The following is a 22,120-nucleotide window of genomic DNA, read 5'->3' on the forward strand; positions in this document are numbered from 1 at the left end:
CCAGCTCTCACATGTATTTAAGAGGCGATTGAAAATACCATGACTTGGGTCAGGCGCACCCAAGTCCTCAAGGAAACATCTTTGCTTTTCATCACTTGAAGGAGGTCTTTTGCAGCAGACCTGCCCAATGCAATACATCATCTGTTTTTTTGACTGCTGCTTCCATCGGTGTTGATTGTAGAACCAAGTAATATTAAATGGTGCAATTAGGAACCGTTTATATATATATTTTCTTTACTCTTTTATGTATCTTTCCAAAGTTTTTACAATAAACCTGTTTTGCTTTTGAGATCAGATAAAAAGTTGAATGTCAACTCACAGAGGCCATCCATGCCTCATGCATATTCATCAGGCCAACACTAGTCCCATCTGATTAGTGGCTCAGGAACAACTTTCCACCAACAAAAGACAAGTGGGAGGATAAGTCTCTCAGCTCCCTTCCCCTCGGTGGGACAATTCTGAAGCTTGTTCCATACCACTTCTTGAAGGTTCCTCACCAGTGCACAGTGGTAGCCTTTATTCCCTTTTTCCTCTTCTCTGCCTTGATTCCCCATTCCCTGGTATCACCTTTCATATAAACCACTTGCATACCAATCCTTGCCTCAGAATCTGCTTTTGGGAGAAACCCAGGCTAAGACACACAAACATTTTAAAAAATCTTGCCCACTCCTCAGGAGTTCTGGTGGTGCAGTTGTTAAAGTGCTTGGGTGCAAATCAAAAGGTCAGCAGTTTGAAGCCACCAGCTGCTTTGTGAGAGAAAGATGTGGCAGTCAGCATCTGTAAAGATTACAGCGTTGAAAACCTATGGGGCGGGTCTAGACTGTCCTATAGGGTCACTATGAGTTAGAATTGACTTGACAGCAATGCAGCAAAGGGTTTTTGTTTGTTTCTTTCTTTTTTTTTGGTCTTGGCCTACTCCTTTGTGAAGCCTTCTCTAACCAAGGGAAGAATCTTCCAAAGGTGGATTCTCTGGGCTTGCTAAAGCTTCAACACAGCTTCTGCTCTTTTGTGGGTTGTCTGCAGTCAGTGTGTAAGCAATGGCCAAGCCTGGTGCCGTGGAAAGGACTTGAATCTTGACTGCTCCTGTAGTTTCACTGTAGGGCTAGGCCCAGGGCAAGTGTCCTTCAACTAAAGGGAGGTCCTGATTCTTCACCAACACTGAAGACCCTTCCAACCTGACTCATCCTGATGAGAGAATGCATCCTGAGCACAGGGCCTCAGAAGACTCAAGGGTGAATAATGAAAAGGGTTGTAATCAGTTTACATTATCAACCTCAAGACTTCAATGCCAGTACCTCCCTTCCTCTACACACAGTGGATCTGGATCCAAAAAATCCAAGCCAGTGGCCAAGTTGATCAAACTCAGGGTGACCCCGTGTTTCTAAATAGAACTGTGCTCCGTAGGGTTTTCAGTGGCTGTGATTTTTCAAAATTCGATTGCCAGGCCTTTCTTCTGAGGTGTCTCTGGTTAGATTCAAACTGCCAATCCTATGGTTATCAGACAAGGGTTTATTGCTGTAGAATGTCACTCATAGTCTCTTTCACAACTTTTAGAATCAGTGTTGGTGAGGACTTTAGAAACTGCCTAATTTAATGGGGCTTCAGGGAAGCCACAGCCCTGAAGATCCCACAGCAAGAGGCAGAGGCAGAGGCAGGACTGAATTTGCTAAAAAGCCGTAATGTCATGGACTACCAATGGCTCTAATTCCAAAGTCTGACTTTGTTACTGAGGAGTTGCTCAGTGAGAGTTGCCATTTTCCATTTGACCAGAAGAGGGCAGACTCTTGCTATAGATGGAGGGAGACAGACTGGACAGTCTTTTTTTTTTAAAAAAAAAAGTCTGGAAGAACATCTCCCAATAAGGTCATTTTGCTCTCAGAGTTGAAGCTCAAAACAAAATTCTTCGCTCATCTGCTGCAAATATGTTACTTGAAAGGCAGCGAAATTTGGGGACTAAAGACTTTTTTTAGTTCCAACTTTGCCATTTACTGGAGTTGTTGTTGTTGTTAAGTGCCCTCGAGTCGTTTCCAACTCGTAGCGACCCCATGCACAGCAGAACGAAACACTGCCCGATCCCGCGCCAGCCCCACAATCCCTGCTATACTTGAGCCCATCATCGTAGCCACCGTGTCAATCCATCTCGTTGAAGGCCTCCCCTCTCTCGTGGACCCTCCACCCTACCAAGCATGACATCCTTCTCCAGGGAATGGTCCCTTCTTACAACATGACCAAAATAGGTGAGGCGAAGTCTGGCCATTCTTGCTTCCAAGGAGCATTCTGGCTGCACTTCCTCCAGGACAGATCTGTTAGTTCTTTTAGCAGTCCATGGTACTTTCAGCATTCTTCACCAGCACCACATCTCAAAAGCATCAACTCTTCTTCGGTCTTCCTTATTCGTTGTCCAGCTCTCACATGCATACCAGGCGATTGGAAATATCATGGCTTGTGTCAGGCGCACCTTAGTCCTCAAGGAGATATCCTTGCTCCCTAGCACTTGATAGAGTTCCTTCGCAGTTGACTTTCCCAGTGCTACATGTTGTCTAATGCTTCCATTGGCATCGATTGTAGAACCAAGCAATGTGAATTCTTTGACAACCTCAATCTTCTCTCCATTTATTGTGATGCTGCTCATTGGTCCAGTTGTGAGGATTTTTGTTTTCTTTATATTGAGATGTAATCCATACTGCAGACTGTATTCTTCAACCTTCATCAGTAGGTGCCTTAAGTCATCCTCACTTTCAGCAAGGAAAATTGTATTTTCTGCATATCTCAGGTTGTTAATGATTCTTCCTCCAATCCTGATACCACATTTTTCTTCATATAGTCCAGCTTCTTGGATTATTTGCTCAGCATATAGATTAAGTGTGGAGAAAGGATACAACCCTGACGCACTCCCTTCTTGATTTTAAACCACGTAGTGTTCCCTTGTTCTGTTTGAAGGACAGCCTCCTGGTCAAGGTACAGATTCCTCATAGAATCTGCTGCTTTGGGCGTCCCTGAGTTGATATACTGGAGTAGAACCCAACAATTCATAGTACCCAGAGTAGAACTGCCCCACAGTTTCCAAGGCTGTAAATCATTACAGAAGCAGACTACCTTATCTCTTCCTTGGAGTGGCTGGTGAGTTTGAACTGCTGACCTTTTAGTTAGCATCTCAATGCTTTAAACACAATGCCACCAGAGTTCCTTATTGTAATATATAGTCTTGGGCAAGTCACTTCTCCCCTGTGAGCCTCACTTCTTTTATGTGAAGTATGACCCTCACTCCAGCTGTGAAGAGATACTATTAAATCTGTAAATTGCAAAGTTCCGTATTAGAAAACACTCACACACAACCATGCACAAAAAAGAGTGAACGAGCAATGGAGTGTGTGTGTGTGTGTGTGTGTGTGTAGAAGAGAACTGGAGAAAAGAGAGAGGACCAGGTCAAGGCAGGTTGTTTTGGTCTTGGATGAATTTATATTTGTAAATTCTCCAGCAATTGAAAACAATCCATTTTTTCACTGGGAAAGCACTCAATTACTTTTACATTTATTTCAAACTGTGTTTACTTTAAAAGCTAAAGATGTAATTTAACTATTGAATTTGTGTTTGAGAAAGTGAACTGTAACAGGGATACACGTAAAGGCTTACATTTAGTTAAAAGAATATTGCTTGAATATAGAGGAAGGTATTGATAGCAATAATTCTTCAAAAATAAAATTAAAAAACCTAAGTGTTTTAGTGGTCACATGGCTGAGAAGCAGAAAAAGATATGGATAATAAGAACAATAAAAGCTAGTGCTGTTTTCTTAGGATGCTGAGCCCTTGTACAGGAATGCATTGCAGTGAATTTCTCTTAAATATGGCCTTCCTGTCCCTGGGTTCCTAATTCTCCAAAAAATGATTGGTTGGGCCACAATCTTGCAAGTGACTGGTGTATTTATTATGCACATGAGCAATTTGTAGGGATTGGTCAGTTTACTAGCTACAAAATCAGCTTGTAATTAGCCCAATAGGATTGAGCAGATTGAGGTCTATTAGGGGATTGGTCGAATTATGGTCCTGCTGGAAGGGTCACACTTTCAGATTGTTTACATAAGGGACCAATCTTACAGATGTTTTTGGGGATCTCATAACCATCAAAAGCCTGGACTACAGCATGTCTTTGGACCTGGGGTCCCAGCCACTGAGGGCCATCTAAACCAAAAAACCCAAACCCACTGCCATCAAGCCGATTCTGACTCTTAGCAACCTCCTCTGGGTTTCCAAAGTGGTAAGTCTTTACGAAGTAGATTGCCCCGTTTTCCTTCTGTGTAGTGGCTGGTGGATTTTTGAACTGCCAGCCTTCTGGTTAGCAGTCAAATGCCTTAGGCACAATGCCACCAAGAGCTGCATTACCAGTTAAGGACTGTAACACTGAAGATTGAGAGAGATGGGCTTGTCAGCCCATGGAAAGAGATGGCAGAGATGGGCTCCAGTGCCTAGAGAAAAGCTAACCCCCAGGCAGGGGTTTTATGCAGAGGCTCAGAAGACCCTGTGCAGGGGTTTTCCTAAGCAAGGCAGGACTGGCCCTGCTGAGGCCCAGTAAGGCCTGGTAAGTCCCAGCGGCAGAGCAGAGCATGGCAGGGGGGCTGGGCCAGTACCCAGGGCAGCAGGGAGGCAGGAGCCACGAGGGCAGAAGGTAGCATGACAGGATTTGGAGGCAGTGGAGACATGAACACAGCTTCGGACCTGAACAACCGTGTGCTTATTGAGTGGCAAGATTATGGGCATGGGTAATTTGGCAAACGATAAGCTGAGGTTCCTGCTTTGAATTGTTTCTATTGTTTACTGTCAGCTTCCTATAAATAATAATGGCTTTCACTTTACCAACACTGTGTATGTGTCTTAGGTGTCTGGCTTGATCATACTAGATGAACACCCAGGGAGTGGTGGATACTAGGGTGAAGTCCAAATTCCTAGCAGTCTTACTGCTGCTTAGAAGTCTGAGACATTGTCTGTGTGTGCAGTGCAGACAGCCAGACAAGCAGGTAATATTCTCATACTAATCTACAATGTAGTTATTATGTTTTAGAACAATGAGACAACAGTTACTAGGCAACTAGTGATGATGGAACTGTCTGGAAACCATGTCTTGACGAAGGGTTAAGGAACAAAGATGTTGAGCCTGGAGAGGAAACCTGAGTGAGACAGGATATATATGAAGAAATTAAGCAGAAAAAGTCAAAATTACAAAGGAAAAGCCTGGGTTCAATACTGGAGGGCTTTCTAAACAACTAGAGCTCAGTGTACTGTCATGGGAGATAGTAAGCACCGAACACTAGACAATTCAAGGAATCCTTGGAACACTCCTCCGATGGCAGCAGGAAAGGGGATGCTGACATAGTCTCAGAAACCGAGTCGTCCCTATACAACGAAATGGGTTATCTATCAAAACGTAATGGATGACAGCAAGTCTGCAGAAGTCCTAATGGTTTCCCTAATAGAACGGATGAAAAGCATCTTTAAGGGGACAAAGGTACAGCTTCATACAAGTCAGACTGAACTGACAAGTTAAGCCTTAGCAATTGTACTAACGTATGTGGATAATGAATGCCATCAAAGGGAGGAAAGTTTGCTTGAATCGAGAAAGGAAGATAGTCACAAAGAATTTATGTTTACTTGGCAGTCAGAGAGAATCTGAGAATAGCTGAAGTGCGTGCATTCACTCATTGACCAACTCACCCTGGTTGAATTCTTAGCTAGGAAATGTGTGTGTGTGTGTGTGTGTGTATGTGTATGTGTATAAAAACTCACTGCCGTTGAGTCAGTTCAACTCATAGAGGTCCCTTCTTGGATTTCCGAGTCAGTATCACTACGGAAGTAGATTGCCCAATCTTTATTCTGAGGAGTGGCTGGTGGGTTTGAACTATCAGCTTTCTGGTTAGCAGTCAAATGCCTTAGGCTCTACGCCACCAGAGTTGATAGATAGGTAGAGAGATAGACAGAGAGACAGAGAGATAGATATAGACAGAGAATAGAGAGATATAGAGAGATAGATAGATAGATAGACAGATAGATAGATAGATAGATACAGATATAGATACATACCAAAAAACACTCTCATTGCCATCAAGTTGATTCCAACTCATAGTGAACCCCTTTGGGTTTCCAAGGTGGTAAATCTTTACGGAAATAGATTGCCAAGTCTTCCTTCCACAGGGTGGCTGGTGAGTTGGAACTGCCAACCTTCTAGCTAGCAGTCAAATGCCTTAGGCACTACTCTATCAGAGCTCCCTTTTTCTCTCTGTATATGTTTTTAAGGAACTGTGTATATATTCTTAGTGGTTAAGACATTTGGCTGCTAACCAAAGCTTAGTGGTTTGAACCCACCAGCCACTCTGCAGGAGATGAGGCAGTCTGCTTCCATAAAGATTTATAGCCTTGGAAACCCTACAAGGGCGTTCTGCTCTGCCCTATACAGTCGCTGTGAGTTGGAATTGACTTGATAGTGGGTTTGGTTCGGTTTGTTATACATATTCTTTGGCTGGGATGAAATCTCTTGCAAAGGCACCCATTACCCTTTTATACTTATTTCTTATCTACCAGAAAACCTTTTAGCCTCCAATGCTACCGGGCAACAGGAGGAAAGGAAGGTCTGTGGAGCCACAGATACATTCATTTTCTGATAGCAATGAGTCCAGGGGAATTCTAGTTTATAGAGATTCTCCAGTGTTATTAGCCACCGAGAGCCTGATCTAATTTGAAGAGTTGATAAAATAGCATTCTAGAATTGAAAAGATGAAGATCAGGCCCAAGACTGTGAAGAAGCAGACCACCAAGTTGCTAACACTAATGAAGTTCTCCAATCTCCCATCTAAAGTTTTTCTTTTTAACTCTTCTGAAGTACCTGCCAGGGCTTCAGGGATGTGACTTGCAAGGGCTGCATCAGCTCTAAGAGTTTGGGCTTAATGATTCAGGAATCCGTTAACTTCCTGTCATTCAAGAATTGTTAGATGCTTCACCTCAGTTTTGATAAATGATTAAAACTACCTACAAATAATACTCTGGAGAAGGATATCATGCTTGGCAAAGCAGAAGGTCAGCAAAAAAGAGGAAGACCCTCAACGAGATGGACTGACACAGTGGCTGCAATGATGGGCTCAAACATAGCAAGGATTGTGAGGATGGTGCAGGACTGGGTAATATTTCATTCTGCTATGCACAGGGTCACTTTGAATCAGAGGTGACTCCATAGCACGTAACAATAAGAAGTCACACTTGGAACCACTGATTTCATAATTATGGACATTTTCTTCTCCCTGGGGAAATAAACTCGATGAGTTAAACAACATAGAATTGATTTTTGTTTTCTATTTGAAATTGCCATTATATTTTGTTTGTTGAATCTGTTAGTGAATTTTCTTACTTTTAAAAACGGATAATTGGAACATCTAATGTCTACTTCCTATAATATTCTTCAAAGCTACATGAAGATATTTTTATGATGATTTCTGAAAGTGATATACACATGGCCAACAATTAATTTGTTGTTCCCTCTAGGTTGTTGTTCCCTCTAGGTAGACGGTCCTTAAAGGAGAAAGCCATTTTCTCACCTCCTGGAGAATTTCTCAAAATTTCCACTAATTAAAAATGTCTTGTTCAAAATATATTGTTGAAATCAAGGACTTCTTCAGCAGAACTCCAACATTCATTTCATGTTTTTGGAAAAGACAGGACACTCTGGGGGACAAAATGCAACTTCTCTCTTTTTGACCTCAAGCTTCTCCCCCACTTTCCATGGGTTCTTTCTCTCCTGTGTCAGGATGAAAGTGTCATTTCACCTCTCCAGAGCTAAACTCAGCAACCTGTGCTCTGGATCCCAAATCTAACTTTCCTCAGGCTTCCTTTACTTCCTCATCCTTCTTGACTGGCTCTTACCCCTCAGACTTACAAACTCAATCCAGGAGTTCTCACCTAGACTGAAAAATGCAAACCGTCCCTCTTGAAGCCACCAGGCTACATCTTTCCTTCCTATCACTCCACAGCCTCTACTGTTCCACTTCTCTCTCTGTCCAAGTCTACCCTGCCTTTGTCACTTGAGAAGGTCATACACATCTAAACCACCAAATCCAATAGGATTTTCTCAATCCTTAAGTACTGTCAAACCTCTCAGGCTATCTAACATTTTCGTTTGTCTTCCCATGAATCTTCTTTCTTTGGATCCTTTGAAATTCCACATCTTTATGATTAACCTAAGGCGCTCTGGTGACGTAGTGACTGAGACATTTGGCTGCTAACCAGAAAGTTAGTGGTTCAAACCCACCAGCTGCTCTATGGGAGGAAGACAAGGCAATCACCATGAGTCAGAATCTACTCAATGGCAATGGGTAATGATTACCCTCCCTTGTTTTCTTCCTTGCATCTCTTAAATGCAGCAGTCCCTGACTCTTTATTCTTCCTGATTATCTTCCTTGATGCTTTGATGTTTGTATCTCTTGTTGGCAGTGCCAGTGTCTTGCAAATCTTCCTGATCACCCTCTCATTTCTAATTGTAGCTTGGCATTTCCTCCAGGAGATGGCTTTTAAAACCAGCCTAGGCAAATCCAAACCCATCATCTTGCCCATCTTGAAGTGGGTCTCTTCTGGTTGTTAACCCAGCTCAAAATGGAGTCTCCATTCTTTGGAAATGCACTCCAAGCCACAGGATGAGCCCTTAGAAGCCGTATGACCTAGTCATGGTTGATTGGCACAGTGGTGGGCACCTGCTGGAGGCTGAGCCACTCAGTATTCTCTCTTCATTTGGAAATGAGAGAGACAAAGACTTAAACAAGTAAACAGTACTGCTTGAGGGGAAAGGTCTATGAATTTTTGGTGCTGAGGTCTCTTAGAGCTGGCCTAATTTCCACTCTTTCTTGTTAATTCAACTCGTCCATGGATCCACACTCTAGTAACATTCTAGTCCAGCCCCATTTTCTTGCGGTTAGGCTTGCTAGGGTTGGTTTCTACTACTTATAGAACTTTAAATAACAGGCCCACCAATACTCCTTTAGCAATCTCTAGTTCTGTTAAGGGCCTTACAAATTCACCCAAAAAAGCCTTGAAATTTGACTCTGCCCTTGCTTTCCAATAAGCCAACATTCAGAGCACTCGAAGTTTGTCAGCTTGACTTCCAAGATAATCCCCATCCTCTCCAAGTTCTCTGCTATTGTCCTGATACCAGCCCTTGAGCTCTCTTTTCTGGGCTTGTCCAGTGCTCCAGTTTCAATTCTGATCATATCACGTCTCTGCCTAAAACCCAGAGGCTAAGTCTTATCACGGCATTAGAGATCTGCCTCATTCTGGCCCACAGGTACACGAGGGCTCATCTTCTGCTATTCCCACTCCTTTTAAGCCCCAACCATGCATAACCATTTTCAAATATTCTCTGTGCTTCATCTTCCTCTATGATATGTTCACTGCTGTTCCTTTTGCCCTTTGAAAGATCTTACTTCTTTAAGGCACATCTCAGATCCCTTCCCCATACCATTAGGAGAAAGTTTCCCTCCCATTCCCTGGGAAAGGGCATATTTGCCATGTTTTAAGTTCATCTTCCCTGTTAGACTGTAAGGCGTGTGGCTGCATTTGATTGATCATAGTAGCTGATCAGGAAGTGGATGTTGAGTGTATTGGATCATATGCCATCAAATATTTACCAGGATAGGAAAAGGGCTAGAGAGCATAGCCAGAACCAAATTATTTCTTACTGTCACTGCTTACCACTCCTTCTTTACTTTAAGGTACCAATGATAGGTATCATGATCATACCTTACCTTACCACATCCTATGGTTACTGCCAAAATCATGGAAAAGAAAAGATGGAGAGCTCTAAGTGTGTGATTTAATGGGCTATATTACAGAACACTAAGCATCAGTATTTGAAAAACAGCACATTCATAAAATTGTGTTTTTAGACTCCAAGAAGATATTTCTATGGCTTCATAGTTTATAAAGGAAACCTGGTGACATAGGGATTAAGTGTTTAGTTAAGTACAAGGTCGGTGGTTCAAACCCACCAGCCACTCCATGGGAAAAAGATGTGACAGCCTGCTGCTATAAAGATTACAGCCTTGGAAACCCTACGGGGAAGTCCTACTCTGTCCTAAAGGGTCGCTATTAAGTGGGATTGATTGGATGGCAACAGGGTTAGTTTTTTGAGGGTTTTTTTTTTTGTTTGTTTAATAGTTAATAAAGAATTTCCATATCCATTAAACTCTCACTGCCACTGAGTTGGATTCAATTCTTAGCAACTCCTCTTTGGGTTTCCAAGGCAATATCACTATGGAAGTCGGTCGGCCAATCTTCCTTCCGAGGAGTGGCTGATGGGTTTGCACCGCCAGCCTTCTGGTTAGCAGTCAAATGCCTTAGGCACTACGCTACCAGAGTCCATATACATTAACTGATTTACTTTTCACTACTTCTGTAGTGATACTGCCTCGGAAACCCAAGGAGGGGTCACTATGAGTCAGGTGTGACTCGAAGGTACATAACAACACAACAACAACAGCGTAAGGTAGGTGGAATCCGTTCCTGAACCCCATAACTTTTGTTTCCCATTCGTGTTGCTACATCTTTGAGCATTTATTACCAGCCTAGGATGTTAACCATCCAGTAAAAAAGAAATTTACCCTGTTTCCCAAAATAGATACTATCCCCAAACATTTTGATTTGATGGCAAAATATTTTAATTTTTTTTTATAAAGCTCTTTCCCATCCCCGCCTGCAATCCCATAGACTCAACAGGAACAAGAATCTGCATGCATGGATACTGGTTTGAGCGGGAAGATGTTTGGATATACATTTATGCATTTACATACAGATTTATTTAAATGATCACATCTACAGTTTGGGAGGCTGTTTGTAGCATCTTATCAAAAGAAAACACATTTTAAGAAGAGATTAAGAAAAGCATTTCAGACCCAAAGGCCATTTAATACAATAAATCCTACGTGGGCAGTTTAGCAAACATTTTTTTTTTTTTTAAACCTACATCCAACAGATTGGTTAGCATTAGATACACAAGATTTGGTTTCAAAGCTGAAATGTCCCTGGTGTAATGGACTTTCTGATGAAATTCAGATATTTCATATTATGCCATAAAAAAACAGGGATGCATCTCTATTGACAACTTAAATATTCACTCAATAGGCTACTTGGTGATATAAATAGGAAAAAAAAAAGTGGTCATGGACTAGGAGTGAGAAGACTATGAGCTCAGTCTATCTTGGACTGCAAAGGATGCTCACATCTATCCTAGAATCTAAAATAGGAAAAAGAGTCAAATATTCCACTTGACACAGACCCCAGCTGGCCCAAACCATCCCCCAAGGAGTACACCCCCAACACATGAGGTTGACTAACCACTGGCTACAGATGTTACTATGTCACTAATAAACAATGATCACAGAAAATGTGTCATACCAGAGGTTTTGTTATCACACACAATGCACTAGTGGCTGCAGGAATCTTCCTCAGAAAGCAACCGTCAGAAGGCAAACTGACAAACGTTCATGCCGCTGGTCCGAGAAACCACAGCTAAAAGGAACAAGGCATTCTGTTGTGCACTGGGTTCTCTTGGGCACACTCCCCACTCTGGTTAGAGTGGCTGAGGGGTGGGGAGACAGTCCCAGCCAGGTGCTGCAGCCTTCTCCTACTCCTGGGCCTCCTTGCGGGTCAACTTGTAGATCTCGGTGGGTCCATCCACGTGGGTGATGGTGGTGGTGAGCTGGAGCTCTTCCCCACTGTGCACACCCAGATCACCTGAAACAGGTTTTTGGTGTTAGATATGTTCAAAGTGGGAAAAAGAAAAAGGCTGGGATTCATCTCAGTAACAATGGCCCCACCACGGTCAGCCCATTCTGAGGCCGAAGAGAAAACCCGGGCTCACAAAACGCAGAACAAGGGTTAACACCCAATCTTTGCACTTGGCCTTTGCAGTATTTTTTATATCATTGTGTCTCCCAGAGAACAGCCACTAGAGATATACAAGTTTGCTCACTGATGATATTCGTAGTGATTATTAACATTTAATGAAAGCTTTACTTTGTGCCTGATGCTACTCTAAATGCTTGATGTAGCTATTCAGTTCTTATTTAATCTCTTATTTAAATAAGATCTTATTTAATTCTTGCCAGAGCCCTCTGAGGCAGGCACTACAATCATATGAAATTTACAGATGAGGGAACTGGGAAGTAATGTCTCAAGGTGGCGCAGCAGACACACGGTGGAGCTGGGAAAGAGCTGGAGAAGCATCTGACTCAAAGGTCCATGCTGTGGGCTAGGCTAGTACAACATGCCTCCAGGTTGATGAAAAGGGCAGGCAAGTTTGAACAATTGACAAAGTGGCTACATCCTGCACCGTTACCAGCAGATTTGGCAAAGTAATATATGCAATGTATTTAGGAACAATTAGGGATTTTCTTCTTGAGGAAAGAAATATCAGAAATGTGCTCTAAATTTTCTTCTGCCCTTCAGGATGCTACGTTAAACTTCTCATCAGTGGACAGAGGTGTTCCTTCTGTTAAAATTGAGTAATGTACCTCTTCTCAATTAGCAGAAAAAACATTAGTTTCTGAAAGCTAAACCCTTAAAGTTGACTACCTGCCATAGAACAATTAAGTGAATGTAGACCTAGGAAAAGAAAAATGAAAAAGTCAAGAACTGATCGCACTCAGACTGATCATATGGGGTGCACATTGTACCTGCAAATTTGTGGTGGTGGGGTGCTAGGGAATAAAAAGTTGATATCTGTGATTAGGATGTTGGTCACCTTTGATCTGGATCTCATATTTTCTGGGACTGAAATTGTTCCTAATTCAAGCATAGGGCTAAATAAATAAACACTATTTTCAACTGGGATGCTAAACCATGTCTAAGAAGAAAGTCCTTACCCTCAGGTCTAATATACTCTCATTAATTTTAAGAAGCTAAAGTCAGGGTATCTATGAACATGATGGGCTTAGAACTCCAGAGGCCACCACTCACACTGGCCCTACAGGCTGACTGACCAGTGTCCCACATGTATCACGTGTACAGTGTGTCACTGGAAACCTTTTCTCAGTGGCTGCACAATAGAATCCTATTACTAAATGTTGGCCTACCACTCTCTACCCAAGAGATCCCCTAGACTCAGCAGCACGGTCACAAGCTGTTGTGGAGGACTGTTAGTGGCATTGGGGCCCATCTGGGTAAAAGTTTAGACCATAGGATTGAGGGCAGAGAAGACACCAATGGGCATCAGGATCCCAGCCTTAAGCTCGTCCAGCTTCATCCATCCTTGGGCCAGGGCACTCCTCAGTTAAAACTGCTGTAGTAAACCTCACGTTTCTTTGTCAAAGCTTGTTCTGCATTTGCATATCTGTGGTAGTGGTCAGAATTTCAAAGCCAGTTTCCTGATCTAATGTATGTGAGATCTATCAACATTTCAAAGAGAATCTTGGCCACTCCAGCAGATTCATTAGCACCTCCAAGTGTTTACCTTAGGAATCCCTTTCACTCGAGACTTCTTAGAAACAAACACTAGAATGTAATTCCACTGAGGTTTGGAATCGAAGTCATTCCTTCTTTAGCCGTGAAATGGAATTCCTGTTTCCAGTTAGCAGGTCCTAGAAAATATGTGTGAGCCTGAAGATCACTTGAAGAGACAGAATAAACTTCTGTGGCTTCCTTATTTAAACGTGCTTACTAGGTGCCTCATAAGGTTCTAAATAGTACACACATTTGTAATCTTCATACCAGTCCCCTGACAGAGATACTACTATTGTCATTCCCAGTCTGTTGATGAAGTAACTGAGGCACCCAGAGCCTAAATAACTTGCCCAACAGTGAAGCTGGCCAACAGTGACTAAAGGACTCAAAATCAAGCAATGAGGCGCCACAATCCAGGCTCTGAACATTTAAACTATGCTGCTCCTTCTTAAACACTGAAGTTTCCAACAGCCAATGGCACTACCAATCCACACAACATGTTGCTATATACATCCAATGATGCAAGTAAATTGTTTAGTATATTAACTTTGCTATATAGCTGCTGAAAAAGAATTTATAGCTCACACATTATCAGTGTACTGTTAGGGGCTTCACTGCCCCATCTCTCTTTATAAGACAGGAATCTTATTTCACAGATGAAGACACTGAGGCTCAACTAGGCAATTAATTTCTCTATTTGCCATGGCAGAGCTGAGATAAGGACCTAGATCAATGGGACTCTGCTTGCAATCTAGGGTTTGCATGTGCTTTTATTGCATTCTGAAGGCCAACTATTTCCTCTTAGGGAATGGATGTGAGAATATGGCAGTAACATAATAGGAGGAGGGATCCCTCCTTTTGTCTCCAAATTCCATTGATTTTAACTTCTGCCAAGGTCTTGCTCCATCTCTTATTCTCCCTCTATCTTGTTGGCTCTTGCTCCTCAGCACACAAGCATGCTCAAAGTCTTTTCCCATCTAAGACATACAAAAGCTCCTTCCAAACATGTGATATGTTACTTATTGATAAAGGGAAGAAAAAAGTTAAGAAAAAATCAGCCTCAGTTTTCAGTAGGTCTCTCTCCCTAGTTATGATGTCAATTCATCTCAGCTAATTAATAAGAAGATGAGGGCTTGTTTCCTCCAGGAATCCCTGGGAGTACAAATGGTTGAGTCTTGGCTGCTAATTGAAAGGCTGAAGGTTTGTGTTTTACCAGTGGCAACTCAGAGGAAAGGCCTGGTGATCTACTTTTGAAAAATGATTGACTGAAAATCCTGTGGAGCACAGTTCTAGTCTGACATACCTGGGGGTCACCATGTTGACAGAGATTCAATGGCCAACTAGTTTGTTCCCTCTGGCACCTATTTAATCTCAGTTAATAAGGGCAATAGATCTGTATCCATGATGTTAAACTCACATTTATGCACCTGCTGCCTGATTCTAGGGAGCTCTGGTAGCATAGTGGCTAAGACACTTGCCCGCTAACCAGACGGCTGGCGGTTCAAACCCACCAGCTACTCCTCGGAAGGAAGGTTGGGCAATCCTACTTCCGTAGTGATACTGCCTCGGAAACCCAAGGAGGGGTCGCTATGAGTCGGGGCCGACTCGACAGCACATAACAACAACAACAACAAAAGGCAACTGTAGGACCAAGGAAGCTACATAAAGTGGGTACAACCTCCTTGGCTGACAGCATTTTCATGATAATCATCTGTGTGTCTGTGGCTACTTTAGTAATAAAAAGAAAACTTGCTATGCTAATCCCAAATTCGTTTCAAAGAATCTTGGGACAGATAAGAATCTTCCAATATCAATAAGGCCTAACTAATGCCATTCTCACAATCACCAAGGCAAGTTATACATTACCATTACACAGCTGTTATCCATGTTATTGTGCCTTGAGACAACTCAATTATGATGATCTCTTTTGGGGTTAGGACAGAGAAGCCTTGGTAGGACAGAACTCAGGAATCCTGGGTTCAGCCATCTCTTTCAACTGGATGGTGGTTATACCTGGCTTGGGGAGTACCATATCCTTCTACTTCCAAAGCAGTTATCGGAGGTGAGGCCAGGCAGTCAATGCCAGGCATCTCCAAGAGGAAGGTAGGGGCCACATTAAAATATGGAGGTTTTGAGTGAAAAGTCCTTCTAAGAAGGTGACTAAGGTACCCCTTATATTGGTGGGTTGACAGTAATTCTAAGAATCAGAAAAATGATCTTAATGGACTAATCAAGGAAAGGTACTAGGACAATACAAACAGCACAGCAGAAGGTACCAGCTCTCATCTTTACTGGGGAATGCGATGAGGCAATTACTGACCCATTTTATAACCTGGGTCCAGCCCTGGTGATAAGACAAATTCCATCACACTGCTTAAGACATCAAGGAGAATGCAGCTGATCATTCAACCAGGGAAATGACCTCAACAAAAGCCAGTCACTGCCAAATCCTCATGATTCAAGTCAAACATTTATCGAGGCAACATAAGTCAAAGCCACATTTCACGTGACAGGAGACCTCAGAAGCCTTTATAAGTAAAACTGACATCATGTGGCAGCTAACTTCCAAGAGGTGAAAGGCCAAAGTTGCTGCTATTGATTCTTGCAAACTGAGCGGCTAGACAGAAGGCATTCAGTGCAAATAGACAGAACTGACTGGCAATTAGGGTGTCTCTTGTTGCCTTCACCATAGTCATCCAGTCAGGGATTCCCTTTCCTACTTTTTTCCAACAGTCTTCTGATAAGAATTTTATAGACAAAAACCACATACATAAGCTATTATCAAGTGCTACAGGGGCAAGGAGGCGGCATCTTCTGACCTCCTCTTACTATCAGCCCAAGATCTGTTCCTATGAGGTCAGACATGCCACCAACCTCCCAGACCTCTTACCAAACTTGACACCACCATCCCTCCCGTGACACCCACCACCTCTTTGCTGGGTTCATTAACTCACTGCAGTGGCCACACAGAACTCATAGATTATGGGGTTTATTAGGGAAGCAACAAGCTATAATTCAAGTTCAGGAACATGCTCAGTATACAGTTCTTAGATCAGGACAGTCTCCTGTCTGCTGTGTCCTTAGGCATGCCTCTCAGGCCCTTGGCCTCTCAGCCTCGCCTCTGCCTCTGTGGTCCAGGTAAGACTGCCACTCTGTCCTGTGCCTCATGGTTCCACTGCTGCTGTCTCTCAGCTGGGCATTTCTCTCAGCCACCAGTGGAGTCTCCTTCTGCCTCTAGGAGAGCTCATTTTAAGCCTGGCAGAGTGGTAAAACTAACCAATCCCAACATCAGAGTTCTATACATTTGAGAGACAGAGAACTCTCCCAGAAGATTACTTCCTGTGCTCCAATACCCCAGATAGATGACTTTAACAATCAGGAGTTTAAAAACAGCTACTCAGTTGCTCATGGAAGATTCCACCACGGAATTATCTGCCAGTCTCATTATAGGGAATAACTACTACCAGCTGTCCAGCCAAGCTGACACATACTAGCATGGTCCCACCAAGTAATCTGGTGGGAGTTATAAAGACTATGGCTAGAAAAGCCATACCATGCAACTCACTACACTGCATCAAGAATTCTCTGACTTCATAAGCAGCTCCAACTTAAAAAAAAAAAAAAAAAAAAAACCCCACAAATTGGTGAGTGAGTAGGTTTGGACAGTTTTTTCCTTTTTGAGGGTGATGGTGGTGGAAGAGTTCCAGTGGTGCAGTGGCTAAGGCACCTGACTGCCAACCAGAAGGTAGGCAGTTCAAACCCATCATTTGCTACATGGGAGGAAGATGAGGCAATCTACTTCCATAAAGATTTACAGCCTTAGAAACCCCATGGGGGTCACTGTTAGTCAGACTCAACTCAATGGCAGTGAGTTTTTAGAGGGGGGTGGGTGAGTGGAGGGGGTAGGGATCACTGCTGTATGCCTACAAGGTGATACTTTCACTCTGAGCTCAAGATTAACATCAGTCAGTCCATCTGCAATTTATCTCTCCCTGGGAAGATACCCAAAATTATTTACAAATTGGTTATAGGAACAGGTAAAAAGAAAAACTTCAATGAAAAGACAGCAGCAAGGTTGAAAATGTGAATGCCCCTTGAAGGAAAAATGACTAAAATATCTTTGCTATATTAAAAATATATATGTGTGTGTGTGTGTGTGTGTGTATTTGTTGTTGTTGTTGTTATGTGCCGTCGAGTTGACCCCGACTCATAGCGACCCCTCCTTGGGTTTCCGAGGCAGTATCACTACGGAAGTAGGATTGCCCAACCTTCCTTCCGAGGAGTGGCTGGTGGGTTTGAACTGCCAGCCTTCTGGTTAGCAGTCAAGTGCTTTAGCCACTATGCTACCGGAGCTCCCAGATATGGGAAATGGGAATGTGTATGTGTACACACTGGAAACGGTTCAGGTGAACATATGCGCACCACAATTCTAGCTGTGGTGAATCAACCAAGGCGGAACACAGAGCTGCACACTCCTGCAGCACTCAACAAGCTGACGAAAGCCGCCTGCACAGAGCTCTCTCTCCACATCCTGTGTTCCAGGCAGCAGATGAGGAAATCTTGTCTCCAGAGCAGACCAATAGCTCCTAAGAGCAAGGACCGTGTCTCTTTTAACTCCTTGGAGTTATTATTCTATATTATCAGACTGAGCACAGTGCTAAATACTGAGCAGTTCCTTTGTAAGAATGACACGTCCTATTCCATCCATAGGATAAAAGACAAATACATTTGAGAAAATGCTCTTTTAAAAACACCCCCCTCTTGAGCCTGCTGCCTGCTTTGTTCCTCTCCTCCATTCCTTGACTAACAGGGAGAAGCAGCAGCCCACGCTCTCTGCTTCTATTTCCTTCCTACCTATTCCCTCCTGAAACTTGTGCCCCTGGCTTCTCCTTCTACCACTCAAACAAAACAACCCTCTCCACACTTTCTTTTCCCCCTCTAAGTTCATGGAAATGGGCAGTGTCTCCAGTATCCATCTCATGAAGGCAAGAAGCCCCACACACCTGGGATTCATTCTCCATAGCAAGAGATCTGAATTCTTGGCTCTGGACCTTAAAACAAGGAGGGGGGGGGGGGGGGGGGGGGGGTGGGGAGCAGAGGCTCAAGCCAACTTAAAAATAAAAACTTTCCATGAGAAAAGAAAAAGAGCAGGAGGAGGTTGAAGGAGGGAAAGGAATGCCATCCAGAGACCCAGAGAATTTAAAAATACAGTGTATCCCCCTGTCAGTACATTTTTTAGGTTTCTTCAAATTAGCTTCTTCCAAGGAGTTCCAAAGTCTTCATAAATACTCCATATGTCATAGGATACAATGCATGGTCTGGTGGCAGATGGAGAGATGAAAAGTGAAATAGAGAAGAGAAGGAAAATGATCAGGGAGCCCAACATGGAAAAGACACCTTCCAAATGTACAAGGTCAGGACACCATATAGGAAAGTGAAGGGCACAAAAGCTGCCAGGAGCCCATGGGGCTGTGTGAAGTCAGCTGATCATGTCATCATTGTGCAACTGCTCAATCACAGGACTTCTGAGTTTGTGATCAACCTAAGGTCCCAACAATTCTACATAAGAAGTTGCTAGAAGAATGCTTTTCAATGAGGGCCCTACTGGCATTTTGGATAGGACAATTCTTTTTTTATTTTTTACAAAGCAAAGAACTGTTGTTGCTCATTGAAAGAGATTTAGCATCCTTAGAATCTGGACCCTAAAGGCCAGTGTCATGTCCCTGTCACAGTGACAATCCAAATAACCACAATGATTTACAAATACCTGTTGACTGAGAGCTTGTCAAGTGTGAACTCTGGTTGAGAACAAATTTTTGAGCTTTCTGTGAAATTCCAGACCAAGCTGTCTTCAACAACAACAACCAAAAAAAAAAAAAAAAACCTGATGAGAAAGTGATCAAATGATACTGTCAATTGCAAGGTTTCAAGTCCAGGAGGGTGGCTGTTATGGAATGTGAGAGGTCCCGATGGCAGCTCCTACCACTCAGCTCCCAATTCAAGAATTTAACCATGCATGTAGTCATGTATGTAGTCATTCTATCTTGTAGGGTTGGCCAGAGCCTCCCCCTTGCCCAGCAATGCTAGAGTTTGGAAAACTTTCATTTGCATTTGAAAACTGTTCATCTGTGAGAGATATCAACCCCTGGGCTGCCCCTCAAAGACAGGAGGTGCTCTTCTGCCCCTTCCATGCTAGCAAAAAGAAAGAAAATCTATGAATTTCATGGATCAAAGGGATTTTGAGAGACCACTTACAGTTGGGAGAAGTGCCATGCAGAAGGGTTAAGTGGTTTGCCAACAGTTACAGAGTAAATACAACCAGAAGAGTTTATGTATATTAAGCACTTGACTACTAGCTGAAAGGTTGAAGTTCGAATCCATCCAGAGGTGCATCAGAAGACAGTCCTGGAGATCTGCTTCTGAAAGGTCTTGAAAATTCTATGGACCAATTCTATTCTGCACACATGGGGTCACCATGAGTCAGAATCGAATTGATGGCAATAACAGCAGCAGCACAGAGTCGGTACTCCACTATTACCCATTAGTATTATCATTCCTATATCCCGGGAAGTCTGCTGATAGCTTTATGTGGTTATCTCCCTAAAAATCAGAAACCCCATCTACTTGGGTTCTACCTCAAGTAATGACAAGGTCATGTGGTTTTTGCCAAAGTCCAATACAAACCCAAAACCAAACTCACTGCTACTGAGTTGATCCCTACTATGGTGGTTATGTTTTTGTGTCAGCTTGGCTGGGCCTGGTTGAGTGACTAGCCAGCTGGGTGTAGTATTCTCCGTGACGAGATTGGTAATCAACTCCATGGTGGAATCTACTGTGAGCAGCTGAGTACCTGCCTTTGGGTATGTGGTCTGCTTCCCATTTATAAGCAGCAGCTTTGGGAATGCTCTCTAGCTTATGGCATGCTTGGGCCCTGCGTGTAGCTGTGTCATTGTTCAGCAGCCTGCCATGCTCTGCCAACCATGGGACTTTCAATGGACTTGAATTAATGGCCTGCCATGTGGTTTGGTAACATCAGGACTGTGCCTTTTTACTTGTCAACCATGGGTTTGTCAGCCTCAGCAACCAGCAGCCGTCTGAGTGAAGAAATGCCTCTAGCTCCAGTGAGCCGGGAACAGAAGGCAGAGCTGGACCCCAAGGTTGAGGGGCTTTCACCCAGCCCCTAGAGCCTGGCCCTTTGAACTTGAACTGTCAAACTTTTGGTGAGCAGCCGAATCCTTTAACCACCAGAGCTCCAAAGCCCAACAAGGATCATGAAATGAAATAAAGATTCTTATTCACAAACCAAGAATTCCTTCCTGCTGGAATCCTGGAGGACCACTATAAGGCTACATGCTCCAAGTCTATGAACAGAGTAAAAACTGATAGTGGAAAGCAAATTGAAGTCCTTGGGAGTAAAAAAACACAGTTGCCTGGCTTATAAGCATTCTAGAAAGGCAGTCAGTGAAATCAAAGTTGGGAATGGGGGTAGAGGAGCCAAATGTCTTTATTCTGGCCAGAGGTGGGCCTGAAACTGAGCACGATAAGAGGTCTTTACCCCAAAGAGGTCAAGGATTAGGAGGGAAGAGAGGCCTGATCTCTGGGATGCTCTCTCATAGAAGTGGCAAGGATAGTACTAGAGGCAGATGGTAGTTGAGACCCCTGACCTTCAGCACAGATACTATCCTCTCCTTGCTTCTCTGTCTCCATCTCTTAAGTCTTCATCCTCTCCATTTTTGCCTTTTCTCCACATCACTGACCCATCTGTGAAATATGAAGGCTAACTCAGAACTTTGATTTCTAAAGCATTCATTCACTCAACATTTTTAAAGCACCCTTAAGAACCTGTCTTTGCCAGTAAGAAGCAAATGTTCCATCAGGAGAGAGAAGATTTAGGCACATTTATCTACTACAGGGGGCTTTACAACAGTGAACGTTACATGAAAAGTGTAATTATGTTGTCTTATGCCTGTTCCTCAAAACACCAGTCCCAAAAGAAATACTGTTGGAAAAAAAAGGGTTCTGAGACCAAATAATTTAATAATTTCAGGAAATGTTGTTACCAGCCTTTTAAGACTCACAGTACAAATTAATGTACTAAAGGCACTAAGATATCTTGTAGTAAAAACTTCACTAATGCTGATTAACCCAGTGTTCCTCAAACTTATTTGACCACTGAGACCTAGCAAGATCCTATGGAGGCAACAGTCCATTGAGCAACATTTACTAGATTCTAATTAGGGTGATCTGGGATAGGTTTCCAGGAGGAGGCAGCATTTCATCTGAGATCAAAAGATGAGTAGGGTTTCAAAAGGCCCAGGTGGGGGCAGGACACACAATTCATGCATTCAAATAGGACTTATAGTAGACAAGGGTGACTCATGATGACATGGGAAACAGACAGATCTTAAAGCCCTGGTCTTTGGCCTGAGGCAAGAGCACTGATTTGAGAAAGTACAGTTTGTGTTTTGGGAATGGTTAAGTACCTGGGGCTATGATAAAATAGGTATGAAGAAGAGAAGAGCAACAAGGTTGGAGCCAAATATTGTAGTGCTAAAGATAAGTATTCAAAGATAAAGGCACTCTCAGATGAGTTGTTTACCCAGTGGTTACTCATTTCCCTCTGCTTGGCTTAGTGAAGAAACCTTAGACAAGA

The 22,120-nt window shown here is 43.0% G+C and overlaps 1 protein-coding gene across 1 annotated transcript in view; it reads right to left on the reverse strand.

The window, feature by feature from the left end:
• Positions 1 to 11,650: 11,650 nt before the first annotated feature.
• The window catches only part of WLS (Wnt ligand secretion mediator), a 159,651-nt gene continuing 149,181 nt past the window's right edge, over positions 11,651 to 22,120 (reverse strand). The window contains exon 12 of the mRNA XM_007959377.2: positions 11,651 to 11,760. Within this exon, the coding sequence (XP_007957568.1) occupies positions 11,651 to 11,760 (110 nt within the window). The remainder of the gene's footprint in view (positions 11,761 to 22,120) is intronic.

The sequence above is a fragment of the Orycteropus afer genome, unplaced genomic scaffold (assembly GCF_000298275.1).
Source record: "Orycteropus afer afer isolate SDZICR_OR568_19922 unplaced genomic scaffold, OryAfe1.0 scaffold00016, whole genome shotgun sequence".
Classification (NCBI taxonomy): domain Eukaryota; kingdom Metazoa; phylum Chordata; class Mammalia; order Tubulidentata; family Orycteropodidae; genus Orycteropus; species Orycteropus afer.